At 41.5% G+C, this 21,935-nt stretch overlaps 1 protein-coding gene across 7 annotated transcripts in view; it reads left to right on the forward strand.

Moving 5' to 3' along the window:
• PTK2 (protein tyrosine kinase 2) overlaps nucleotides 1-20,516 on the forward strand; it is a 229,416-nt gene extending 208,900 nt beyond the window's left edge. For all 7 annotated transcript variants that reach the window (XM_075141090.1, XM_075141088.1, XM_075141084.1 and 4 more), the window contains 6 exons: nucleotides 6,406-6,468; nucleotides 12,588-12,627; nucleotides 13,375-13,481; nucleotides 17,559-17,714; nucleotides 18,192-18,272; nucleotides 19,259-20,516. In XM_075141090.1, coding sequence (XP_074997191.1) covers nucleotides 6,406-6,468; nucleotides 12,588-12,627; nucleotides 13,375-13,481; nucleotides 17,559-17,714; nucleotides 18,192-18,272; nucleotides 19,259-19,471 — 660 coding nt within the window. In that variant the 3' untranslated portion in view covers nucleotides 19,472-20,516. The remainder of the gene's footprint in view (nucleotides 1-6,405; nucleotides 6,469-12,587; nucleotides 12,628-13,374; nucleotides 13,482-17,558; nucleotides 17,715-18,191; nucleotides 18,273-19,258) is intronic.
• The last annotated feature ends 1,419 nt before the right edge of the window (nucleotides 20,517-21,935 follow it).

The following is a 21,935-nucleotide window of genomic DNA, read 5'->3' on the forward strand; positions in this document are numbered from 1 at the left end:
TCCCTTGCCTGCTACAGGCAGGTTTCAGAAGAATATTTCTCCTTTTGAGCACAGAGAACAATAGAGAGAGTAGAGCCAGATTTTAATTTTTAACTTATGTAACTAAACAGTGTAATGTTCTTAGTTAAAACTGGTTACTTTCAAAAGCTGCTCTATTTACACAGTCTTCAGGCTCCTACAGTATATCTCACTTCTACTATTGAGAATTGGACTCACAGGGGAGTAACTGCAGATCATTTAGTGTAAGACACTGCAACGAGAAGAAAAATCCTCAGTGGGGTTTCTGTTAGTACAATTTTTGTTTCCCCAGAGTAACACCAACTTGCACATGACTTGAAATTTATTGCTGCTTCTACAGGATAAAAATACAACTCAAAACATGTTAATACAAATATGAACAGCACTGATGCTGTGTTTCCTAGAAGAGACACCCGAGATAAAGAATGAAATTGCAATGGCATTGAAAGGGAAATTTGCCAGGTTCCGGAGAGGTTGTTATCTGTGTAAGCAGTTTAGCTGAAACTGGTCCTTTGAGAACATGTGACTAGTCAATACTTGAAAGGAGTCAAAAATTTTGTTTGCAAGCTGCAGCTTTAACAGAATCCAGAATTCTGAAATTCTGCTGAAAAAAAGGGAAAACAAACAGATCTCTCTTCATGGGAACCTCCTGAGTGAAAATAAATCTGTTGTGTAAAAACTGAAGAGTAAAGAAATGTTTAATTTTAAATTGTACCGAATATATCCACTGGGAAGTGAGAGGAGAATTGCGGGTTGATTTTGGGGGACTTTTTTTCCAGGACTGACACTCCCTCCCACCCCCTGATAAGAGGGGGGATGTTGCACGCTAGTCTGGTAGCTTTAATGGACACTGAAAAGTGCTTTGATATCATCATCTCCAGGAAGGAGGACAGAAATTCTGAATTATTTTTGAGGAAGCTGAAGCAAAGACAAAGCATTACTGCATTTAAAGCTTGATACAGGTAACTATAGAAGACAGTCTCTGTCCAGGACGTATGCAGGTGGAGGGGGTGAGAGAGCTGCAGTACAAACACATTACATCAAACAAGTAGAAGTCTGTTTGGCCTTCTATGTAAGGAATCTTACTGTTAGGATTTTTTAGGTGCTCAGTCTCGTTGACTGAGTTTTTCACTCATCGTTTATAGCCTGTGATGTTTAGACCTCGGCAGACAAGCAGAATCACAAGAAATTAATGAATTTCTCATTCTGCACTTTCTCCTGAGTTGTTTTTTGATCATACGGGTATTTCCACCCCAAAAAATAAAACTGACGAAGATTAATCAAGATTTTACTTGTACACAGTGCATAGCATATAGAAGCTGAATGAACAACCTCCATCCCCAAAAGCAGTGCTCCACAATTGCAAATGGCCTCTCTGCTGCTGGCACTTGCAGCTCGCTGTAACTAAAAGATTTGGCCCATTACCCTGCAGTTTGGCATGCATGCTGCGATACTCACCCTTATGTCCAGGGTTTCCTGGATTTCCTTTACAGCATTTGCATACACAGAAAATCAGCCCATAAGGATCAAATTACTCCATTAGGGCCACAGTATGTGTATGTTAATATTCCAGCCCTGACTTCTTGTGTGTAGAATTAATTTAAAAGCAAATCAATTAATTAATTGAGTTAAAATCATGTTTAAAGGCCCCCCAAAAATGCTTTTATTTGTGGCTTTTGACAGAAGTTTGGAACTGCCAAAACCTGTCTTGATATTTAGGTTTTTTTAATTGGTTTTAGGAGAGAGTATACCTTGTGTATTTTAATACGGAGTTTGACCCAAAAGGAGAATCATCTGTAACCACAGATAGGAAACGAATGGTGGTGGTGATGCCATGAGAGAGCATACTGAACTGGTAGCTATTTAGTTTGCTTCACAGTAGTTGTGGGAAAGAAACTATGTCATTCTGTGTCTTTTCAAGGTGACCTTTTAAGTTCAGCAGTATAGTGAAGTTAGTGATTTTTATGCTGTAACTTCTGGCACTTTCACTATCTCTGCACGTTTTGCAGAATGCTTTTCTTCTTTTGGGCCTGTTTAATTACCTGCTTCCTCATTTATATTTAGTTTCCAGTTTGAACCTTTCTTTGTGGCTGTATTGATGTTATGTGGCATTGTTTTTAATCATATAAAATAAAGATATATATGTGCATGCCTTTTTGTAAGTCCTCAGCAGACAGAGCAGTGTTGTGCTAAAAAATTTATAGTCCTTTACTGTGATAGGCTAAGAAGAAATAACTCACATAGTTTCCTTATCGTGTTTGGGTTTGTTTTTTTCTGAAATTCCCACATAGTTGTGGTTTTGTCCTATTTTGACACTGAGAACTGCAATTCAAATATAATTGATGTGAACTGTTGCTAAATTAAGATTTTAATTTTTAGCCTGAGAAAATCCCACCAAGACATTACAATTTGGCATGTCCTGAGAATGCCAAGACTTACATGTTCTTTTATTAGTGAGTAACCAAAAATACTGGAAATAAAGTAGATTATGTTCCAGTTTGTCAACATACGCATCCTGTCTGAAAAGTCCTCTTGACGTTTCCAAAGATTTCAGATAATAGACTATTTATTAGGAAAAAATCCATTTGCTTTTGAAGGATTTTGATTTTCTGCAGGATTTTAACAACATGTAGTTCGTCCCTTAAATATGTATCTGTAATGAATATAATAGTAAGTAGAAAAGACTTTGCTTAAACTTGCATTTTAGTTTAGTACAGTTGGCACTTTCACCAAAAAAAAAATTTCAGAGCACTACGGTTTGTATGCTTGAGAAGTCCCACCATACTATGAGTATGAAACACATTTGAAGATGATTTGTCATCATAGTCGGTCACTGTTTAGCTTCAAGGCTTGAAAAATATACTCACAAGTGACAACTTTTTCAGGTAAAGCTGAAATCCTAAATCTCTAATTTCCCAAAGGCTTCATTTTCTGAAACAGCCTTACGCTGCAAAAGGTGTTAAAGAGGGCCTTTGTAGACATACACTCTTACTAGCTAAGTTCAACTTGGGCGCTTCACAACCAAGTGGATGTCTTGAGGGTTTTCCCCCCTCCAACTCATCTCCCTGTTGTATATACACCCTCATACAGTTGTGCTTCAACAAGTGCCGGAAATGTTCTCCATTAACGCACGCATGCTGAGCACCTCAGCACCCACCACCCAGTTTCCAGCCCCTTTAGCTGCCTCTCAGAAAGGATCGTGTCCTGTCCAGCCAAGCAGCTCTGTATATCTAATGGTATGCCTAGTACCAGGATGGGAGAATCATTCAGAGTGATTTTGGAAAGGATGATGGTTTTGGAAAGGATGCCATGGAGGTATAGGGCCACAGCAGGGACTGGAAAGATAGAAGGGTGTGCTTTGGGGCTGTAAAATGGTGTGTAAAGTACAGAACAGGTCAGTTTTGGTGCGAGGCTTATTTTTGACTTAGAGAATGTTGTATTAAACGTATCTGGATGTCAGTATTAAAAATTGAGCAATGCATTGCTATGTAATGCCAGCATAAGGGGCTAAAATTAAGCTCTTGCCACTGTAGAAGCATAAGAATTGCTGCTAAGTAATATTTAAAAATACAATGGGAGTTTGATCTTAGATTTCACCTTTACTGTAAAATAGTTTGTCTTTTGAAATTTCCACAGCTACGCAAATGAGTAAATCAGAATATCATTTACTAAAATATGAGTTGTAGAATTTATTAGAACACAATCAAGTCACTAGAAATATAATTGGGCCTGTTGTTAGTCATTGGACACAAAAATGTGTTGAATGTTTCTCTGTTGTTCCTTGTGTTCCTAACTATCCAAATTTTGATGGGGCAGAAGAAGGAAAAAGTTTAGAGAAGTTAAAAGGGCTTGCGTTTATGTACCACTAAAGATTTTCAGTCCTTATTTCTAAGACGTAAAAAGGCAGATCGCTGAGATGCAGGTGGGTTGTGTAGCTGTACAGACTGCTCATGGACCTGCTGGTTTGCCATTACCCATTGGTGCTTAGTATCTTCATTTTCAGATCAGGTTCTTGGAGATGCCTGGGCAACATCCTACCTTTCATGGCTTTGCTTGCATGGGGTTACTCAACAGGACTCAGTATTTTTCTTGGCAATGTGTGAAGCAAGTGTTTGTCAAGTCAATAATGCTCATTTTAGTAATATTTTGTGTGTATTTCCAACCTTTCTGTGAAACGGTTCTTGGACTGTAGCTAGGTGGTTGTATACTGGTCATGTATGTAATGTTCTGAAGTCCACTCATATGCTGCACATTTGCTGCTGATGGTTACTTGGGTAATTAACTTGTTGCTGTGATGTGAGGTTGTAGAATTGAGCATTTAGAGAGTTTAGATGCTGAAAGGGAGGACCTTTTAGTAAGACAAGGAGGGGAGGAGATGGATATTATGTCTGTTAATTTAACTTTTTTCTTATAATACTAGAAAAAATCTGTTATTTGGACTATGTGTGCTTCTGAATCTTTAAAAATGCTCAATATTTCATTATCTGTGGAGTCTGGTTTAGGGTGCATTTCTGGAGTAATAAATTGTTAAAAGTGCAAAGAGCATTTAAGACCCCTGTGATAAAATAGTCTTTGACTATTTCCAAAGACTTTCGGCACTTCCCTGGCTGGAAACGAACATAAAATGAAGGCAAATTTTGAACATCAGTGTAATAGAAATTCAGTTAGTTGTATGCTTAGATAAACAAAGATAGCTATTTGCTTTAGCTTAAAAATATGAGAATCACACCTTACTTTCGATGTCTAGTGAAGTATCTAACATACCCATATCAAATGAGACTTTAATCAGAAAAAATGCCTTAATCATAATAAAGGAAATAAACTTGAGATTCGTCAATGGTAGGTTTCATCATATAATTTGTCACAAATTCCTGGAGAAACACTGGGAAATCGCTTGCTTGTGTCTGCTTCAGTTCTTCATGTTTAAGATGGGGTTAAATATTTCCCTGTCTAGTATGATTTGTCTATTTTTAATCTGCAAGTTCTTTCAGGCAGCGACTGTGTGGCTGTGCCTCTGGCTGTGCCTCAGTCTGCAGAAGACTGAATGAAAATCCAAAGTATAAGCCCTTCTGACAGACTAGCAGCACAACTGGAGTATTTTTAATGATAAAAGATCAATATTAGTGTATCTTTGCAAGTTCCATTTGCCCTGCTGGCTTTTTAAGGTCATTTAGCAGGATATGGGAGTTGGAATTATTCTTTAGTGCTTTTAGAAAGAAAGGAAAGGGTTCTGGAGTAGCTTTAAACAAGAAACAGATATATTTGTCCCCCAAAACTGACCCTGAAAGAACATGTATCTGTTCATGGGGTCAGTTAAGTTACAGTCAATATTCACATGCCTGCATTTCTCTAAACAAAAAATTTTCATTCTCATTCAGTGTATGTCTATTTTATGTATATATCCATACAGACATATGAAATAAGTTGTATTTACACTGATGCAGATGTTAATTTTATCCATTTTCTAAAGAGAATGAGCTCTGAGTCTCATAGGAGAGTGAATTGAAGAGTCAGATAAATCCTCTTTCTTTGTTGTTGTGTGCCAGAAGTAGTGCACTAGAAAAGCACTCTTATTTTGCTGAACTTGTATCTTCAGATCAGTGTTAACCTTTGTTTCACATCGGCTCTTCCTTTGTCTTTCCCTGTACTTAATATTGTCCTCAAAGAGTAAGTATAACATACCTAGATTTGCTGGGGAGATGAGAAACATGACCGGTTTCTATGTGAAAAAATTGGGCCAGTTTTATTTTTACTTTTTAAAACAACCAAGCCCTGAGTTCCTGTATCTCGCTTAAAACGTATAAAATAGAAATTCATTTGGTTTTGTTTGTCGCTTGTATCACGAGAATAGTGCATCTGGATGTCTTTATTAGCTTTCTGTATCCAAATGCAGTGTTTAAAGAGCTCCAGTAATTGGCCCCATTTGCAGGCTTGGAGAGGGAGCCAAGTACATATAAGCCGTCCTCAGGCAGGAAGCGGGAATTAATGCACAGCGTTTCTCATCCCGTGGTTGAAATTTTGCTGTTGGGCAGCAAACAATTTAAAAAAAAAAAAAAACTTTTGCTGCCTTTGAGAAAATTAAAATGCAGGTTTTCCAATGTTGTGTTAAGGAAATGGTACTACCAATATTTATAACAAGCGTTTTTACACGTGCGCTGAGAACGGGTGGTTGAGAAGCAGTCGAGAAGGCTGCCAGGAGTTTCAGTAGCTGCAGTTGCAGAAGCGCGTAGTCGCAGCAGCGGGGGTGTATAGGCTGGAATGAAATGACATCTGTATTTGTCAGTGTAAATTTTTAACAGTATTCTCCTGTCTTTATAATGATTTTAAGCCTAGGTTGCATGAATCGGTAAGCAGAGTACAGAATGAAATTTTTAATTTTTGTTTTAGAAACCTGATGTACGGCTCTCCAGAAGCAGCATCGACCGAGAGGATGGAGGTCTCCAGGGCCCAGTAAGTATGTGTGGGATCTTTTCATCTCCCAACTCTTTCTCCGGTTTCCTGGTAGAACATGTTGTACGCTGTCTTGATTATGGGAGATGATTTAAAGTTTTTGCTAAATGTTTCCACTATTATTACATGATTCTACAACTTCCCAAGTGGCTCAGCTTCTGTGGGAACAGCAGCCGTGGCAAACTTATTCATGCAGCAGTTTGGGGGATTTGGCGTTTGTTTTTTTTTTCCCCCCTTGAAGCTGCTGTTGTAACAAATACTAAAATGTTTCCACAAATATGTTGCAATAATTTTTTAATGCTCACGTGCTGTATAATTGGGCCTTTTATTTAAAAATATGGATAGCTTTCTGAAAGTTCTGTCAACAGGAAGCAGGATTAAAATAACTTTTGCAGTTGTTTAAATATCTGAAGGGTTTTCTTACAGGGAATGTAAATGGTACTGTTGTATTACTCAGAAATCTGTTTGGGGTAAATGATCCGCTATGAAACAAATGGAATAAACCCCATCGCCATTGATTTATTGCCAGACAACAGCTGCAGCTGTGGTATTCTTTCTAACTGGCTTAACTTCTGTCTGTTTAACTAAAAACGTCTCTCCAATTGTTTAATTGCCATTGGAATCTCTGAATCATACTGATCAAAAGGAGGGGTTAGGCTAGGGACTGTTAATGATAGAAACCTAATGCTTCATCTACTGTTAGTCCCCAGGGATCACCTTTAAAATAGCTAAGTTAATATTCTAAATTCACTTTCCTAGTTCATTTGGGATGCAATTGTAAACTCCTAGTTTGGCTTCAGTATTTCTTCACTACCTAAGAATTTAGGGACTCTTCCTGCATTTGCAGCCAAAGTACAATCGTGAATGAGTATATTAATGACAGACTGCAGCGTGGTCTCTAGAGACATTCAGGTCTGGAAGCTGCTAAGATTTTTTTCCATGAAGTTGGAAAAGACTATTAGTTATTGTTATGTCTTTGCTATTGTTGCATTTTTATATACGGGCAAGTAAATTATCGCTGCATTTTGTGCTACTCATGAAGATGCTCTGAGATAACCTGGAGATTTTGAAGTCATGTCAGAGGTTTGATTCAGGTGGCTGTCAGGGGCAATGGGTTTAAAGTACAGCTTCTTGCAGCCAGCTGTTTTCTCTGACTGCTATTTGTTTTCAGCATGACTGCCTGGGGTTAGAATAAAAAATACAACACCCACATCCCAAACTGCTTGTAGGGGAAGTCCTGTCTTCCCAGACTGGGTAGTAGAATTTCACACCCCAGTTGAATGAGTGTGAAGAACACTTAGTGATCATTGACAAAATGAGTTTTAAAAGAGACTCTAATTCGTGATAACTACATTTCTAGTTCCAGAATTTGATTTTGCATTTTTATAGTTCTTAATACATTCAGAACATAACTTTGACTGGCTTTTGCAGTGGGAAATGTCTAATGCTTCCGTGAGTCAATCTCAGTTTCTCACCTAGAGGATGAGAAATAGGCAGTAGTCATTTCTAGGAGAATATGATTAAATAATTGTCCAGTGTAACACAGAGATTTCTGTGACAGTGGTGAGGACGGAATCCAGTTCACTGAGGTGTCATTTACATCTTCCCCATAAAGTGACTTTTTATTTGAGTAGTCGTTGTGGTAATTGGAATGGGAGCAGAAGGCACAGCAGCTCTGATTCCTGCTCAGAGCAGCAGCATCTGTGCAGTTCAGGGATGCTGGGAGGGAGGATTAATACATGATCCTGTTCTTGGATGTGGTGGTACAAATGAAAAGTTATCACATGCATTTTATTAGTTCCTAACTGATAAGCACGTGGCTGTATAACTTCGTGCACATTCTTTTGACTTATACTTTTAATACACAATTTCCTGGAAGTCAAAAAGCAAGAATTGTGTGAAAAGGGGAATTTTACTCTCTTTCCTCTCTTCCTCTCTTTCTTTTCCCCCAGGGTTATCAGATTTGAAATAGGTTAACAACACAAATCAAAGTTAACGACATGACTGATGGTGCTGGCAGAAAGCAGATGTTGTTTCTAACTAGAGAGGGCAGCTGTATGACAGTGTGTGAGATGATCGGCCGGTGGATTTCAGAGGTTCATGGTGACAGCAGGAGAGTTTCAGGGCTTTGGATCTTTGATTTCTACTCCTGGTTCCTGAAAGTGAAATTTGATTTTTTGAAGTCTGTAGTTACAGTTTTAGAGTAGGCAGGGTGATTATGCTCCTCTGTTTCTAGCCATCACGTTTCTGCTCTGAAGTATTAAGTTGATAGAATATCATCTACGAAACTTAGAAGAACTTCAGATTTCTCCCTGTGCAATACATTTTTATGCAACCTTACTTCCTGGAATTTGTGCTTCTTGACAGAGTTTTCCATAGCAAACTGATAGAAATGAGCTTGAAGTAGAGTTAGTGTGGGAATTTTCATTTCATACAGTTAAAATTTGAAAAATTTTTGAGCAGCTGAAGGCAGGCCTCATGAAGTGCTAGGCAACCTTAGCCATAGGAGCTACTGTCAGATCTGTCTGTAATTTTAAAACCATAACATTAATTTCTAAAAATGCCAGGCTGAAGCTTTTAATAAATGCTGAACTACAATCGTGACTATCCTTCGAGTTTGTTAATGGGTCGGTTGCAAGGCATGAGCATCTCAGTTCAGTTCGGAGGATCTCCTGCAGAGTTTCTGTGTGCTGTTGGGCAAGCTGCTTGGTATCCTCATAGTCATCTAGCACTGAAACGAGGTGATGGTAGAATTAGAAGCTAAGGAATAGTAAGTGTACTGCTATTGTCCCTGTTACCTGGGTGTGTTTCTGAAAATAGAGAATGTGAGACATTCAAAAACAGTTGCTTAAAAGGTCAGAAAAGAAAGTTAATGAATTAACATTCTTAGATGGTGATTTATGACAGCATTATCCAGACCTGAAGGTGAATTGAAGCAGAACTGTTTTCGTACCATTAAAAGTGCATTCTAAGTCTGAATGTCATCTTCAAAATGTTAAAAAAGCAGCTTCCTTAGGTCTGACGCAAAGTAGTATTCTGACTTTGCAGAAAGTGGTCTTTATTTTATAAATAAATGCCTTTTTGAGATGTTTCAGTACTAGACCTATTACATTCTAACTACTTTCAGTGTTTTACTTTGGAATGGAAACTGCTTTATGCAGATATGCTTGCGTAAAATGTGACTCTGTTGGGATTGTAATACTTTTTATTACATGACAACTGCAAGTTTTGTGTAAAGTATTAATTTGGTTGTGACCAAACAGATTTTCATCTTCTATAGAATGATAGAATACCTCAAGTTGGAAGGGACCGATAAGGATCATCAAAGTCCAACTCCGTGCTCCTCGCAGGACTACCTAAAACTAAACCATATGACTAAGAGCGTCATCCAGACGGTCCTGGAACTCTGACAGGCTTGGCGCCATGACCACTTCCATGGGGAGCCTGTTCCAGTGACCAACCACCCTCTCAGTGAAGAACCTTTTCCTAATGTCCAATCTGAACTGCCCCTGACAAAGCTTCATTCCATTTCCTTGCGTCCTATCACTGGTCACCAGAGAGATCAACACCGCCCCCTCTGCTGCCCCCCTTCAGGAAGTTGTAGACTGTGATGAGTTCCCCCCTCAGCCTTCTCTTCTCCAAGCTGAATAAGCCAAGTGACCTCAGCTGCTCCTCGTACATCTTGTCATCAAGGCCTTTTACCATCTTGGTTGCCCTCCTCTGGACACACTCTAATAGTTTGATGTCCTTCTTATATTGAGGTGCCCACAACTGCACACAGTACTTGAGCTGGGGCCGCACCAGGGCAGTGTAGAGTGGGACAATCATCTCCCTCGACCGGCTAGCTATGCTGTGCTTGATGCACCCTAGGACACGGTTGGCCCTTCTGGCTGCCAGGGCACACTGTCGACTCACATTCAACTTGCCATCAACTCAAACGCCCAGATCTCTTTCCACATGGCTGCTCTTCAGCATCTTGTCCCACCATTTTTTATGTGTAACCAGGATTACCCCGTCCCAGGTGGAGAATCCAGCACTTGCTCTTGTTAAATTTCATACAGTTGGTGATTGCCCAACTCTCTATCCAGATCTCTGTAAGACCTCTACCCTCAAGGGATTCCAGAACTCCTCCTAGTTTAGTATCGTCAGCAAACTTGCTTAATGTACATTCAATTCCTGTATCCAGATCATTTATAAAAACATTAAAGAGCACTGGCCCTAAAATTGAGCCCTGGGGAACCCCACTGGTGACTGACCGCCAGCCTGATGCAACCCCATTTACTAAAACTCTTTGGGCCCAACCCATCAGCCAATTCTTCATCCAACATATTAGACTTGTCTAGCTGTGTGCTGGATGCTTTGTCCAGAAAGATACTGTGAGAGACAGTATCAGAAGCTTCGCTGAAATCCAAAACCAATCACATCTACTGGCTTCCCTTGGTCAACTAGATGGGTGACCTTGTCATAAAAGGAAATTAAGTTGGTTAAGCAGGACTTTCCCTTTGTGAACCCATGCTGGCTATGGCCAATGACTGTGTTGTGTCTCAAGTGTTTTTCAATAACTCCCAGAATAACATTCTCCATAATTTTACCAGGCACTGAAGTGAGACTGACAGGCCTGTAATTACCAGGGTCTTCCTTCTTACTCTTCTTGAAAATAGGGACAACTATTTTCAAAAATAGTTGAAATAAATAGTTTCAAAAATAGTTGAAAATAGGGACAACCTCAAGCTTGGACGTGTCAGCGAGGTTAAGTCAGCCTTGTCATTGTTTGGTTCCACCTGCAGAGCCTCATACCTATTACACAAGGGCACCTGGGAAGGTGGGGTAGTCACAGAGGAGATGTGCCCGCTGCGCCGGGCAGGAACTTGTTGCCGTTGCCCCCTATCCCTCAAGTCACTACGTTCTGCTGGTGGAGAGAGGACAGGGAGTCCTCTGTATCGTGTGTCCTGCCTGCCTCTTGGGCCTGCCTCGGGGCAGGCAGGGTGCGGTTCCCGTGGTCTCTCTCCCTCTCAGACTCCCTGATACTCCTCAACCTACTCACCTCCTCCCGGAGCTCTGTCACCCAGCGGAGGAGCTCCTCTGCCTGGGCCACCTCCCTCAGGTGTGCTCACTGCCGCCGGCCGGTCCCGGCCTAAGAGCAGGCACAGCCGGCAGCCCGGCACCTGGGCGGCTGCGTGCTCCCGCCGGAGCCCTGCCTGGGAAGCTGCGTCAGTCGTGGTGGGTGCAGAGCTTAGGGAGGACACGGCCTTCTGCCGGGTGGATGCCATTGCTCCCTGATCGAGCTGGCAGAGCTTCAGCGCCCTTCCTGCGCACTCTGCCACATGAGCTGCGGCACCGTGCCCTGTTTCCCGCCCTGGCCGCTAGCGCTCCCCAGGGGTTTCTTTTATACGGGGGGGGAAGGGCTTGGCCGCCGTTCCTGGCCGCGCCCTGGTCTCCTCAGCCGCTGTGGTGCGGGCTGCGGGCTCCTGCCAGGTCTCTCTGGTCCTCTCAGGTTCGCCCGGTTCAGGAAACCCCTCTGTGCACACGCTAGAGTGCTCCGTTGCCGATCGTGCTGGCACTGCAGCTGCTCGCCTCGGCAGCTGAGGTTGGCATGAAGGTTGTATAAATATAATTACCAAGGAAAGTCACTTCAATTATTAAATACTTCCAGATGAATAAACAAACTGACCTTGACCAAGAGCTTTGCAACAAAACCAAAAAGTAAACCAGCTTAGAAATCTGTTGCCATTATGGAAACCATTCAGCAGTGCAGAAATACCTTAGTCTTCTAATTGTTGCACTGCCATTTCTTCGTCACCATGACTTCTACAGTTTGATCTCTGAATACAGATTAAAATGATTGTGAATATACCACCACATCTGATTAATAATGAAGGTTAAACTGTAATGTAGAGGCCAGAGCTGTTGTGAGTGATACAAAATAAATGAAAATTCTTTTTCTTACTGTATAAATACTATACCTGCAGTTAGGAGCTTAGCTAGTGATGGTGAATAGGGATGTATTTTTAACTGTTGGGAGATGTGCTAAGAACTGGCTACTCTCAGTGTTTGAGGTTGTGCTGATGAAAGTTGTGAGCACTGTAATAACTAGTCTAAATGTATATTTTATTTTATAGGCTGGTAACCAGCACATATATCAGCCTGTGGGTAAACCAGGTAAGCAGGAAATTCATATACTGTCATCTTGAATTCTTGATTACAAGTCTTCTAGAAGCGGTAGTGAACAAAGATTTATTGCAGTATTTTCATACAAAGGGTAGATTCAATTTCAGATAACTACACATAGGTGTTTCGGTGCGCTATGTGTTTAAATTCCCCATGCAGTCCCCAGAGATGTAGTCAGCAAAGCCAAGAAAGCCGTTTCATCAACAGGCGGGAAGTGTCTAGAGGAAGCTGAGTCACTCTGTGGAATTTCACCGTGTGTGGAGTTCAGACATGTAAAACAAAAGTAGACTCCTAAATTTAGGTTTCTCAATTTCAGAGTGAATCACACACAGGGTTTCTGCCATGAATAAGTCCGGTTTTCCCAGACATACGCAGCATGTATGGCACTCAGCTGTGGTACAAAGGGGCGAGTACCTCTCAGGTCTGGGGTAGGTGTACTGAGATGAGTATCAGTTGCCCCGTGAAGGGATTTTTGAAATACCTTACTAAAACAGTCATGTTCTCATAATCACAGGAAAACTTGATGAATTCACAACCTTTTCTGTCTGCATTTCTTCAGTAGAAATACAGATTAAAGTGTAGTTCCTACAGTGGATTTACTGCAAGACGCATTAAGATGTACATCTCCTCTGCTAGTACAGTAAAGCATGTGTAGCCTTTGTAGTGTTGACAGACCAAAATTATGCAGGTACATCTGATATGTTGGTCCTCTAAAATGCAAATTGTTTTGTTAACCAGATCATGCAGCTCCGCCAAAGAAACCTCCCCGCCCTGGAGCCCCCAGCCATTTGGGCAGCCTTGCAAGCCTGAACAGCCCTGTAGACAGCTACAACGAAGGCGTGAAGGTACATTGCTCAGTGTCACATGAAATATGCTTCAGGAGATTAAACATTATCACTCTGAGATAGTTTGCTGTTCCTGGAGTAAAGACCATGGAAAGCAAAAGCATGTAAACTTCCCAAGTAAATGTTGTCATGGGGCAAACATGCACTGGCAGCTCTCCAGGGAAGTGGGAAGTTAACTGGTAAGCTCATGTCCTCCGTTACTGTGATTCAGCATGTTCCTCACATAGAACCTTTCCCAGGTGAGTTTATTTCTAGTTTGAAGAGCATATGAGATCTCCCGTATGGACTCAGCCTCCCTGCTCAGCAGCTTTGTTAAGCAGGAGGGAGCACACCCAGGGTTCCCAGTTACTCAGGTAGTACCAAAGTACCCAGTTACTGGGTCACAGAGAAGTGAGACATGTCTGAACTGTGGTGCTCCAAAAAGCTCTTGCTGCAGCACCAAGGCTCCTAAAGCCCTGCTAGCTCTGGGCAACAAGGGAGGAGGGGAAATAGGCTGTCTGACCTGTGATTGAGATACTTTCTAATGTGTTGTTTCATCTCCAGTAAATAGGCAATAAAGCCAAAAATTAAACTTTACATTTTCTAGGAGAGAGGTGCTGCAGGGTGTTGTGAAACACGGCGTCCTGTCCCCTGTTGCAGTTGGTGTCAATGGAACTGCTCCTTAGTATGTCAGTCACTTTTAAAATCATGCCTCTAGGTGTTGTTCCCTGCCTTTGGGGCTCCATTACCTTTCTAATCTTCAGGAAACAGAAACCTGAGTGACCTCAGGGCCTCCCGAGGGGAACCAGTGGAGCTATTTCTGATGCAAGCAGTTTCCAGCAGCTAGATATAATAGTGGTTGGGAATTCTCTGTCGGTAATACTCTAACAGAAATGCAGCTGATGTATACACATCGCCATTTTGTTATTTCACAACCTTTGCAGCTAAACAAATACCCCTCCACAAAGACTGTTGGTCTGACGGCGGTATTACTGACCAGAGCGTTAAAGCAGGATCACTCCCGCTGCTGCTCCCATTCTGTCAGTTGATGCCATCAGTAGCACCCAGGGAGGTGATGTATTTATGCTCCGTCTATTTCCCAGAGTAGAAAGATGGAGTCTGTGTCAGAGCACAGGCTTCTACAAATACACCAGGGCAATCCCTACTGTAATACAATAGCTAATGCTAATAGTACAGCTCCTCACAGGAGGAGAACGTCCTGCTAATCTAAGCCCTGCCAAGCCTGTAGTAAAGAACAGGAATCCATGTTGTGGTAGACACAGAAATCCATGTTGTGATAAGCAACATTTTATTTTAGACAATTTAACAAAATACAGAAAAAGTACAGTTCATCTGACCATGAAATTCAAAACTTCCATCAAAGCGATATGTTTAGCACAAATTGATCTCAGCCACTGCCTGCCTGTCTCATTCTTGTTCTTTTGTCCGAGATTATCGGAATATTTAAGAATCAGTGTAAATAGACAGCAGTGACGAATTTGAGCAGGATTATTTATTATAAACTGATGCCAATGCTTTTCAAGCTGCTAAGCCTCAGAAAATGTCAAAAAGCAGTAACAGATGTGTTACTAAACTTGGCTTCTCTAAAATTTCCTTTCTAAATGCTGATACTGGAACATGAAAAATGTTTTCCAAAATACATCCTTTAGACAATAAACCAACCTGAGCCACCAAAGTCATCAGCAATAACAAGTGAAGAAGATTCGTGTACTAAATAGCTTCTTCAGTAGAAAACAAGGGCTGATTTTGTTTTTTCTGTCAAGAGTTTCTTGAAATTGGATCGGTTTATGCCCCTTCAAGAAAACAACCCATTATTTTTTAATAGCATATAGCTTTGTTAATGTCTGCAGTCCTAAACTGAAGATGCTTCTGGGGTTCATTTCAGACTCCCTTTTCTGTACACCCATTTCAGACTCCCATTTCAGTCTCCTTTTTCTGCAGAATACAAATTAAAATAAGAGAATTTGAACTGCTTGCCCTCAGGAACCTTCAGGGCATGCACCAGGAAATACATGGTTTTGTGTTACTTGCTGAGGCAAAGTCAGCCAGGCCACACAAAGAAACTCCTGACTTCATAGTCTGCAGAGCAATAGTGTTCATGTTGGGTATAAACAAAAAAAAATCGAGCGTTGAGAAATGCAGATGTCCATACTCTTGAAATGTTAGGGCCTGGCTGTAGGAATGAAGTGGGTTGGGTATAATCCATCCAGAACGGGTTCTTGGTAGTTCTTAACCACGACTGTGATTAGTCATCGTGAACAGGAGCTGCACAATTAGATGACCATGTATTTCCTATCATGACTTTTCTAAAGGAAAAAAAAGGTTTCAGAAAGATGAAAACAACATTTTTTTAAATCTGTTGGTTGATTGTGTAAAGGGACCAGGGTTGCACAGGACATGTTGTTTCCCACCGTTGCAGAGGCCCTCTACTCCATTCACCACTTTGCTGCTCACCAGACTGGCTTGCTCCTGTCAAGCTTTGCATGATCTCTTCCCCATGTGTTTAATAAAAAGTAAGCATGGGTGCATGGCAAATACTTCCACTTCCTACACGGGTGCACAGCAGGTCGTGAGCACATGGTGCTTCCGTAACAAATGGACCAAGAGCTAACATGAATGACTGCCGATACTGTGGAGGATGCATTTTTGTTGCAGGCTTTTTAACTGGTCTCTTATTGCTACACATGTTTTGGTTTTGGTTTGGTTTTTTTCCTGCTGAGTTTTATTAATATTGTTTTTCTTTTTTCCCTTCTTTTGGTAAATTTCTTTAACCTTCCCCCACATTCTGCTCAACCATAGCCATGGAGGGTAAGCAGTGCGTGAGCGTGTGTGTACGTGCCCTATTCCAAAATGTCTTTGCATGTGACTTTGCCAGATGACTGTTTAACTTCTCGATTGCTGAAACCAATTAGAATCACAGCCTTTCACTGGTGATTGAGGCAATTACAATATTCTTTTTCCTAAGGTATTTTCTGATCAGCACACTAGATTGAATCTCTGTAATAGTTGTCAGTACCCACTTAATGAAATGCCACAAAATGGAATCACCATGCACTCCTTAGACAAAGTTTCATCCAAGTATTTTATAGTTTCATCAGGGTGGTATCTCAGGTGCTTCCAGTGAAACATCTCTGTAGCTAGGACCAGTTGTAAGAACCAGTAGTAACCCCATGTGGTGGGCTGAAATGCCATGAGCCATCTTAGCTCAACAGGGTGGACGGCTGCTGTGTGACCAGTAGGAAATAAGCAATTTTTTAACCTTCTGCTCGCACTGAGTGGTTGCTTGGGCATCCTGTAGCAGTGAAGAGCTGCAGGGAACTGGGATGCTTGTAGTTTTACAGTCCAGGAGCAAAGATACTGAGGACCTTACAGAGGAAGTTTTCAAAGTTTGTTTCTTTTCTGAGCGAGGATTATTTCAGTCTGTCTTGGCTTTAACTCTAGACAGATCTGACTCAATGGAAGTTTTGCTTGAGTAAGGACTACAGGATTTTTAACCTATTGGGTTTTTTCTGATCTATTGGAAACAAACTGTATGAAAACATTCAGTGTTTCCCACTTGTACTAGTGACACCATTTTTGTTAATCTGCTGTGAATTTTCACTAACAAAACAATAATATGTACTGCAATATTCTCTCTTTACTATATCAGTATGTTAACTATGTATTCTGACATTGTTTTGGAGCACAGGACAACTTTCTGGAACGAGGGACCTGTTGCCTTAGCAGTAGAACTTGTCCATCAGTAGTGAACCACTTAGACGTGACAAGTACTTTGTACTCCTCGTTCCTCAAATTATTTTCTTCTCTGTTGTGCGAGTTATATTGGAAGCTCTTCGGGGAAATCCTGGTAAAAATTCCCCAGTGTAATTTCACAGATCAGGTTCAGTCAGAAGAACTAAAGGAAACTTCCTTCAGATCCGGGAGCGAGCGTGCTCAGCCAGGACAAGGGGACCCAGCAGGACCGGGCGGGGGGGCTGTTGCAAATACGAGACCTTGCCGGCGGTCTGCAGAGGTTGGGAAGTTGCTGAGCCCCATCTGCTGGGGACAGGAGGTTAAACAACCCCTCTCTGCTTCCAGATTCAGCCGCAGGAAATCAGCCCTCCTCCTACAGCCAACCTGGACCGCTCCAACGACAAAGTCTACGAGAATGTAACTGGGCTGGTGAAAGCGGTCATAGAAATGTCCAGTAAAATACAGCCAGCTCCACCGGAGGAGTATGTACCCATGGTAAAGGTATGGAGGCAATTCTTAAAATCAGTGTTTTAGTTCTCTCCTGAATGAGGTCTTCAAGTGGCGCAGGAGAAACTTCCTGGAAAGTTGGAAGTAGAAAAGCTTTTTGTGTTTGCTGGAGGGGTAACTTGTGGTCAGAGTGCTGGAGCGTTGGATACTGTTAAGTGTTGTGGGAAACAGTGCTTTTATTCCCCAGCTTGCCTGTGCTTATCCAGGGGCAGTGAGTTGTGCACTATCATCTTCTCTACGTTTCACTTTTTCGAAAGAACTTTTTTTTATTAACCCTTTGGCATTTTGTTTTGATGGTGAAACATGGAATTGCAAGTGGGGTTTTCAAACTCTCTCAGCCATGTTCTAACTCCCTTCTTATCCAGATGAGGGATTAAGCGTATCGGTTGCTTCCTGCGCTCTGGCTACAAGTCTCTCATCCATTCATTCCAAGTTTTTAAACCTTATTTTCTTTTTTTTTTTTTTTCTTAGGAGGTTGGTTTGGCATTAAGAACCTTACTGGCAACAGTAGATGAGACCCTCCCCGTGCTTCCTGCAAGCACCCACAGAGAGGTACGTAGCGCTCCCCTCACCCGATGCTCAGTCTATTACGTTTCAAGTTAGCCCCAGCCAGGACAGCTATCCGGACACGTTTTGGCTCTCTCTTTGCACATGTTTTGACTCAGTAAGCAGTATGAATTCTCAGGTTATAATTCTTCTTTAAATTAATTTTATTAGCATCCAGTTGCTGTCTGGAAGTAGGCTTGTATTGACTTAAGTGAATCAAACTGGATGTAATTGAAGAGCATACGACACACGCATATATGAAGTTGACATAAAAACTGTTAACAGTGCTTACGCAGAACTTCTTAGTGCAAGTTTAATCTTTCATTAAACTGCAGCTTGCACGCAAAGTCATTAAACAGGTAATTGAGCATAGCTTAGTGCAGCTGGAAGGTTGTGATGAGATATCTCGCAATAACCTAGTTCTAGATGAGAAGTGACTGAGATCTTTCAGTGAAGTTCATGAGTCAGGAGTAAAATTGTTTTCCTCCAAAACCTTGAATGAGTGCAATAATGAGAAAGCCAGAGAATGGTTCTTTAAGTGCCATCTTAGAGAATCATCCTGACTTCAGCTATGTGGTTAAGTAACCTGTATCTGGCTTCTTGACCTGTTTTATTTTTTACTGCTTCAGAGCTACTTTAATAATAGTACTAAAAAGGGTGATGATAATAGGAACCTGGAAACCTAGAACAAGGTGTTAATTCTTAGACCTGGGTTAAAATTCATTACCAGCGATTTGGGTCTCGGTGCTGTTTAAAGGTGGGCGGCTCAGCAGCTGACAAGGCTGCTCTTGATCTCCACGCAGCGTAGACCAGCAGGTGCCGAAATTGCATCTGCTCCACCTGGTGTGCACAGGAATGGCCCCAGCTTCAATCAGAAATCTCAAGCAGGGGCTATGAGGGTGGATGGATAGTGCCATTGCTCTGTAGTATCGCAGTCACGAGTGCAGTGCTTCTAACGACTTTACAGAGTTGACTGAATCTTCTTGTTCCAGATTGAGATGGCACAGAAGCTGCTGAACTCTGACTTGGCTGAGCTCATTAACAAGATGAAACTGGCACAGCAGTATGTCATGACCAGCCTGCAGCAGGAGTACAAAAAGCAAATGCTGACGGCTGCTCACGCTCTGGCTGTGGATGCCAAAAACTTGCTGGATGTTATTGATCAAGCCAGACTGAAAATGATCAGTCAGTCCAGACCGCACTAAGTACTGAGGGAAGAGTTTCATCAGTCTAAGAATTCTGCTTGCGAAAGGATGTTATTTCACCTTCCACCAGCAGTGAGGATTAACCCAGTGTAGTCCTGGCTTTCCAGCACCTCTTGCTTCAGCAGACCTGACTGACAGCTGTTGGTTCTCTCATTACAAAAGTTTAACCAAGTTTTTATCATAAAGCCAAGCTGGTCTGGGATTCAAAAAGTGGCATTAACACAAGATGAAGTTTGTACAGAAGTCCTCGGGAAATCACGGCTATGGCGCGCACTTGTTTTATACCATCGCATGGGACACGCTTAGCCTAGAGCTGCCACAGGGTTATGGTCTCAGAGCCAGAACTGTCCAAGCAGCAGATCAGAGAGATATTGTGAAGTGAAGAATTCGGGGAAACCTCAGGGCTGAGAATTCTTGCCCACAGTATATGAACTATCCAGACTGGAATTTTTTTATTAGAACACTTACGTCGCAATATGCTAATCACAATTTACAGAGAAAGAATAAAAAGCTATATTTTCAAGACTTCAGTCATTTCAAGACAAAACTAAAGCCCTCTTCATCTTCCTGCCTTTTACTTTTATGTGAATGTGTGAAGCATTTGTTTGGAACTAGCTGTAGAACACAACTGAAAACTCTCATCTTTTTCACCAGAATAATGTGCCAGTTCTTTTGTAGCAATGTTGTTTTCCTTGGAAGCAAAAATGCTGCTTTGTACCAGAGCAATTCAGAGCTGCATTTAGAGGAGTTCTGTAACCATTCAAGTCCCCCATTTTTATATAATTTATAAAGACAGATTAAAGCCATGTTCAATATTTTAAACCCACTGTAGTTAACTAACCCGTCCTTTTGTCTATCTTGCCTGGGAGGAGTTACAGTAGACCAGTGTAATTAGATTTTCCTTGGTTTTCCAGTTATGCCATCTGTTCTGTTAAAATAAAAACCACACTCCCTTTTTGCTGTTGAGGGATATAAATTATTCTCAGGAAGAATATAATGAACTGTACAGTTACTTTGACCTATTAAAAAGGTGTTACCAGTGAAATTCTGGGTATATTATTTTGTGTGTGCATGCACTGCAGAAGAAACCACTGAGAGTTTTCTCTGCTTAGAATTTTTCCCCCTACCCTAATCCGCAAGCTTTTAAGAATTCACTTATGCAGGACTTAAGGAGCAACAGTAAGCATCTAAGGCAGAAATCCAAGATTTGAGTAGTCTTCCAGAAAGCAATTTTTCTTCCAACTACAGAGCACAGGAACAAGACAGTGTTGTCCGTGTAAGTGACTTGTAGTTACTTGGGTATCACTCCTTACACTCCTTTAGACACTTAAAATCAATTTTCCTAAGGGAAGGTTTCTTTAAAGAGGGTTGGGGGAACATAGTTGAGTGGTTTGCAGGAACTATTTTCGAAGCTCAGTAGAGAGTTTGCAGCAGCAGCAGGGGGTTGCATGGACTAAATTCATCCATGGGTGCCTGCATCTTTCAAAAAATGAGCTCCAGTGTTGTGGGAAGATGGGACAGTGCAGAGTGCTTCCATCGTAGGTCTAGATGTGGAACAACCCTCCTACGCAACTTTGGAGTCCTTACACACTTGAACATTTTGCTAATGCATAATTTTCATTTAATATTTTAGAATACACATTAGAAAGACAGCCCCTTACCTTGCTCAGTTCTCTGGTAAAGTCCTGTTCAAAAGTTGTTTTAGAATTACATACTTTTTAAGTTACTCCTTTCATATGTAAAGATACACAATCTTCCACACCTACCCTTCAAAGCAGTTTTCAGAGATGCTCCTTAACTTTCTTGGTGGAAAGGCAAAAAAAATTACACACCTTACACAACCTAGGCTTGGTGCCTTGGTGCCTAGCACTGCAAGACTCAATCTGCTTTTAAATTATACCGACTCATGAATAAACAGTATCCTAGCTTTAGCCTCCAACAAGGGCCTTTAGCTGAGAATTTCAGCCTTTTTCCCCACTCTTCAGCTCAACAAGTGTCCTCCACCATGAAATGCACGCAATCCCTGCCGTGCCACAGCTCTTAGCTGCCCCTGAACAGGTCAAATCACCTGGTGCTAGAAACTGCCCGAGATGGAAGCTGCGCTGTTGCTAAAGCATTAGACACGTTGCAGCTTCACAGAGAGGCTGCAGCACAAGCAGCTCCTGACTGCAGTACCAACCAAGTCACAGCACTTCTGCGAAACGTGACCACATTCTGTACCTACCCAAGCTGTTACTACATCCCACATGCACTGTGATTACATTTCCACCTTTGTCCGTACGCTATGAATACAATTTAGAGCTGTAACTGTCACTGTGCTATGGGTATGTTAAGTATGAAAAACCAACAAGTGAAGTTGTAAAACCCTAGATTAACATGGGATGACAGCAGTTTCGGTACCTGCAGGTAACCTGGCCATCCTTCATCCACTCCCCTTCACATGCATCCATATTAGAGACAAGAG

Source organism: Calonectris borealis, chromosome 2, assembly GCF_964195595.1.
Source record: "Calonectris borealis chromosome 2, bCalBor7.hap1.2, whole genome shotgun sequence".
Lineage (NCBI taxonomy): Eukaryota > Metazoa > Chordata > Aves > Procellariiformes > Procellariidae > Calonectris > Calonectris borealis.